General features: G+C 48.8%; 1 protein-coding gene across 2 annotated transcripts in view; it reads right to left on the bottom strand.

Moving 5' to 3' along the window:
• The window catches only part of DTX4 (deltex E3 ubiquitin ligase 4), a 28,342-nt gene that overhangs the window by 5,029 nt on the left and 17,313 nt on the right, over nt 1–6,000 (bottom strand). For both annotated transcript variants that reach the window (XM_035012925.1, XM_035012924.1), the window contains exon 7: nt 3,665–3,754. In XM_035012925.1, coding sequence (XP_034868816.1) covers nt 3,665–3,754 — 90 coding nt within the window. The remainder of the gene's footprint in view (nt 1–3,664; nt 3,755–6,000) is intronic.

Raw genomic sequence — 6,000 nt, 5'->3', positions numbered from 1 at the left:
TAATGATGAGCCACCCAGGCGCCCTCTTTTTTTTTTTTTTTTTAAGATTTATTAACACTGGGGCGCCTGGGTGGCTCGTCATTAAGCGCCTGCCTTCGGCTCAGGTCATGATCCCGGGGTCCTGGGATCGAACCCCGCATCGGGCTCCCTGCTCCTCGGGAAGACTGCTTCTCCCTCTCCCACTCCCCCTGCTTGTGTTCCCTCTCTCACTGTGTCTCTCTCTGTCAAATAAATAAGTAAAATCTTAAAAAAAAAGAACTACCGTCAACATGGTATGGGCTGGAGGTGGGAAATTATAACAGTCCAAACAATAACAATAGCATACGTTAGAAATATGATCGACCTCCCCTGAGTGTTCACTTACAAGTAGCAAGCACTGGGTCATGTAGTAGTTACAACAATCAGATACAACAGGTATTCTCCTTAATCCCCTTTCTGCAGATGAAGAAGCTCAGCAGAATAAGACTTGCCCTGGTCATACACCAGGCAAGCGCAGAGGGGGACCTTGACTTCAGGACTGCCTGACTTCACTGCCTGTCCATGGTCTGAATCACTACTCTGTTGACTCTCAGATGCGAATCTGTATAGATTTCAGGGAGGAAGATGCTTTTGAACCGAGTATCCGAGGGAGAGGAGGGTGTGAATACAGTTAACCCTTGAGCAACATGGGTTTGAACTGCTCAGGTCCACTTATATGCGGACTTTTTTTTTTTTACAGTCCTATAAAAACTTTTACAGGACAGCACTTACAGTTTTCTTAATAACATTTTCTTTTGCTTAGCTTACTTTATTGTAAGAATACAGCATGTCATACACATACCATACAAAATATGTGTTAATTGACTGCTTGTGTTATCGGCAAGGCTTCTGGTCAATGGTAGGCTATTACTGGTTAAGTTTTGGGGTAGTCAAAAGCTTTATGTGGAGGGGCTCCTGGGTGACTCAGGCAGTTAACTGTCCGACTTGATTTTGGCTCAGGTCCTGATCTCAGGATCCTGGGATGGAGCCCTGTGTAAGGCTCCGTGCTCAGTGGAGGATCTGCATGAGGATTCTTTCCCTCTGCCCCTCCCCCCACTCCCTCCCTACTCCCTCCCTCTCAAATAAATAAATCTTTTTTAAAAAAGTTATATGTGGATATCAACTTCAGGAGGATGGGGGCCAGCTCCCCTGACCCCTGAGTTATTTAAGGGTCAACTGTATATCAGTAGAAAAGGACATGTAGACACAGTAAAAAATTATGAACTGAAGCGTGTGTAATTACAACAATAGTTTTCACCACGCTGGGCATTTTACAAATGCTACTTTCATTTAATTTTTACAACATCCTGTCCATGCAGATAGAAATGATCACCGCTGTTTTATAGATCCGGAAAATAAGACTTCAGAATGTTCATCTTTATGCCAGTCCCCACTTCTGGTAAACTGCAAAACTAGGACTCGGACCAAAGCCAGTCTGGCTCCCAAACCCATGCTCTTTATTACCTTGCTGTGCAAGAGCCCAGGTTAGGGCCCCAGACCAGCAGACAAATGAAGGATAAAGGTGAGGAATTAGTATGAGGGGAAGGCTTAGACCCACACTGTAGTAGGTCTTATATGCCAAGCTGAGAAGGCTGTACATTGTAAAGAAGGAAGGGAAAGACATCAAAACAATTTTTTGGGTTTTTTTCCTACTTTATTTCTTCTCAACAAAAAAGCTTGATGCTAGAAACCGTGCTTTAGGATATCTAACATGTGGGGCGCCTGGGTGACTCAGTCTGTTAAGACTGCATCTAGAGTAAAGCTCAGGTCTTGATCTCAGGGTTGTGAGTTCTAGCCCTGTGTTGCGCTCCACACTGGGCATGGAGCTTTACTTTACTTTTTTTATTTTTATTTTTTTTTATGGAGCCTACTTTAAAAAAAAAGGATATTTAACCTGGTAGATGAAAGGATTTACTAGGTTGGGAGTGGCAGGATTAGAAAAGGAGTCAATTTAGCGGGCAGTTCACAGGGAAATGCCCCAAGTGGGGTGTCGTTCAGAGCAAGGGTCCACTAACGTGTCCAATCTGGGTCCCAGGGATCCTGGGTATGTCATTAACATGGGGAAGGAGGCATGGAAGAGGAGCAGCTCTTGGCAAGAGGATTCAAGTTTTAGCAGTAGGACTTCACAGTGGACATGTTTAGCCAGCAGTTGGGACAGTCGATCTGGGGCTCAGGTACCGATTTGGGGCTGTTCAGGGCAATCAGGTATCAGGACTAAGCCTGACTCCTAATCTGAGGACCTTGCACTGGGCACATCTTCACAATGTGGTTGATTTTCTCATTGTTCCAAACGATCTGCTTTCTCCTCTGTAAGAGGAGAACATATCCATACCCTTTGCCATGGGACCCAACTGTAGGCAGTTCACGACCCCACTGCTTGCATAGTGCCCAAGGCTGGTGAAATGTGAGTAGGAGCAACAAGCTTTCAGGGGCAACTCTAGTAGGATTGTACCATTCCACTTGGATTTTCTCTTGGTCCTCGGCCCAGTTCCATGGGAAGGGCATAGATCACAGAAGGGCTGCTCCTTCAAGCTGGATTCCAGGGCATGGAGCCCCATGGAGCAGACTGAGCTGACTCAAGCAACAAACAAGCCACAGCCACTGGCATGCAAAGTGCGTGAGAAATAAACATTTGTTGAAGTCGGCCTCTGAGACTGAGGTTGTTTGTTACACAGCATGACCTGGAGAAAGCTAGCTAAAATCCACCTCTTGGGGCACCTGGGTGGCTCAGTCGCTAAGTATCTGCCTTTGGCTCAGGTCATGATCTCAGGGTCCTGAGATTGAGTCCCGCATCCGGCTCCCTGCTCGGCGGGGAGTCTGCTTCTCCCTTTCTCTCTGCCCCACCCCTCCCCCTGCTCATTCTCTCTCTCACTCTCTCTGTCTCAAATAAATAAAATAAAATCTTAAAAAATAAAATAAAATCCACCTCTCGTCCAGCACTGCACCCTAGCACCCCACAAGGGGCACAACACCCCCTAGATCTATGGTTCTTATCCTTTTTGAGGTTAGGGAAGGTTTTGAAAATCCAATGATTTTCTGGCCTTTGCCACAGAAAAATGAACATAAAAACTTCATTCTAACTTTACAATTCATAGAACCACTGAAGCCTGACCATGAATCACTGGGAATCCAGAAACCCAGTGATTTTTTTCCCTCTGCCTTTTTGGGACAGTCAGAGAATACAAAAGTACATTATAAAAAAGTAACCTCCCCCACATTAAGATCCCTGCCACAAGGCAGTGCCTCTGAAGCTTTAATGTGCTATTAGATCACCTGGGATCTTGTTAAAATGAAGTAGGTTCTAAGGTTCTGCATTTCTACCAAGCTTCTAGGTGTGGCCCCCGGTACTGGTCCCAGGACCAGCTGCTAAGCAGCAAAGCCTGAGAGAAAGGATCCTAAAATAGATCAATTATTGCCGGTATTATCCAGGAGAAGAAAGAGCCGTACCCCCACCACCCTGCAAGAGAAAAAATTCTAATCCTATCTACCCTTACCTATGGCTGACTCAAATATGACCTTGTTACCATGTGCATCTAGAGTAAAAAGAGACCCCGCTCTTTTTAGCCTGTGCATGGCAGGAAGCAAAACTTGGGGCCCTGACACAGAAGTAAATCCTCCCCCACCCCACCCAGACGCCCGCTCTTACTTTTCTCCCTTTCTCGCTGTCCGGAAGGTAGCAGTGTCGTGGGAAGCCACGGGCGCTGAAACTCTTCCCAGGATTCGGGTGTTCTGGCCCCTGAAAGCAGAAAGAAAGACAGCGAAGGGCAGTGTTCAAAATATTTTTAACAAAGTTGTGCAGACCGTGACTAATTCAAATAATGATGACAATAATAAGGGTCGTAGTGTCTAGACAGAGAACAGATCCCAAAGCTGTGAGAGTAGCAGTTTCATCTGGGTTTGGACCCAGAGCTGCCGCCTCCCAGAGGTGTTGGCTGGAGCCCTCTCTTGGGGTGTGGATACCCCGGCTGTTAAATAGGGAGAATATGAATGTTAAGTGCGCTTGGCCCCAGAGCATAGTAAGAACTCAGTAAATGTTCATCATCATCATCCAACAGCTATGCCGGCTCTTCTGTTTTACAAAAGAGGAAAACTTGCAGCCTAGAGAGGTTACTGGGCTTCTCTGATGGCTTTGCCAAAACTTAAGTCCAGGTTTCCTGGGGCACACTGAACGGTTTGCCTCCAAACTACTCAGAATCACAAAAGTGCCTCTGATTCAGGGGCCGTGTGATCACCTTCTTTATCCATTCATCCACTGGTGGACACTTAGGTTTCTTCCCTCTCTTGGCTATTGTGAATAATGCGGCAGTGAACGTGGGGTGCACCAATACCCCAATTAGGCAAGCAGTCTCGGGCCGCTGGGTGGGAAAGAAACTGAAGCAGACTTCAGCCAGAAGCCAGGCTTGGTAATCAGGGTCCAGAATGTGTCCACAGGCCCCCTGAGCAGCTCATGAAAAGGGCGGGATTTTCTCCCAGTACCACTGCACATACTTCCCCCAACCCGTCCCCGCCCACACACAAAGGTCTGCCTGTAATTTCTGAGCATCTCTGACCCGTGAGGGTCTGTGGAAGCCTTTGAAAAATCCCTTCTAGATGAAACCAATATAATAATGATAATTCCATGCAGCTCCTGGCACAAGATCTCACACAAATGGTAAATGAGTTCTGGCTGAAAAAAATGAGTGAACGAGTGAATGAATGCATGAATGCCAAGATTGCCAGAAAACACAGACTTTTGAGGGGTTTTTTGCTTTTTTGTTTCATAATGGATGGTGGTTCCAAATTGATGTTAAAATCCTGTGATTTAAGAAAATTTTTAATAGCGCGGTAGATCATCTATCATTTGGCAAACTGAACAGCGTTGAGCGCGATATCGGCAAAGGGAAAGGTCCCTGTGGGCTGAGAGCCACAACACCGTCTTCTTGGAGATGCTTGGAGATGCGGGACCTGACAGCCCTGAATTCTGCATTCATGCGAAATCACCCCACATTTACAACACGCTCACGGCCACGGCTGTTTGTCGGCCAGGCTGCCCCACGGAAGGGCCGATTCCCACCACGGCTCTGCCCGCGCCTCGCCCGCCTGGGATGTGCCCGGGGTGCAGCCAACCCAGACGCCCGCCTGGCACCGACCCAGCAGGGCTGCCTGCTCCCGGCCTGTCACTAAGCGGAACAGTCACAACTCTGCCTCCCTGGATCAGAGTTTCTCCTCCAGGGAATCATTCTCTGAAGGCGGAGCTCCTAGTTCTCGACTCCTCATGGGAGCCCAAGCCCGTGCAGTCTCTGGGAGTCTCTGGGGACAGGGACAGACGTGGCCCTCGTGTCCTGCTGTGGACGTTCAGGGTGGGTCTACAGAGCGGCTGTCCTGACCGCAGACAGAGGCATTTCCCTTGACACAGGCCTGGGGCCCCTCTACCGCCTAGTGCCACCTCTCCGTTCTTCAGTCCCGGAGGCTGGGAAAAGAGCCTCCTGCAAAAGAGTTGCCCTGTCCCGATCCTCGCCCACTTCAGTCTGTTCTACTTGCCACCACAGGGCCGTCAGCTGTTTCTTCCGACTCCCATGTTGTCAGTCGTGTCGCTACCATCCAAACTGGATGCCTCCAGTCATTGCAGAAGTCTCAGCGGCCCCTGCATCCAACTGTATCTCGCTCTCTCTTGTCCCCAGCGCCTCCCGCGTTCGGGCCCCATGACCCAGAGTGGCCTCCTAACTGGCCTATCAGGTCATCACCCCTCATTCTTCTGCCCGGCAGACCTTCCTGAGCCGCATTCCCAATGCACAACTTTCCATGATGCTAGTCTTGCCCAGCAGCCTCTCAGTGCTCCCCAGCCTGGCAGGGGAAGTTGTAGCCCCCCACATGTTGGCATCCTCCCATGGCCTGGCCGCGGTCTTCCTTCCCCGCCTAGGCTTCTCCACCCTTCATGCGCCCTCCTCCCATGCCCCACCTTTGCAAGTCATAAATCCCAAAGTAAACTCTTCCAACACCCCC

Source organism: Mirounga leonina, unplaced genomic scaffold (assembly GCF_011800145.1).
Source record: "Mirounga leonina isolate KUSES-001 unplaced genomic scaffold, KU_Mleo_1.0 Mir_166, whole genome shotgun sequence".
In the NCBI taxonomy this organism is placed as follows: Eukaryota; Metazoa; Chordata; class Mammalia; order Carnivora; family Phocidae; genus Mirounga; species Mirounga leonina.
Note: the sequence above shows the minus strand (reverse complement) of the source record. Positions and strands in the feature narration are given on the sequence as shown.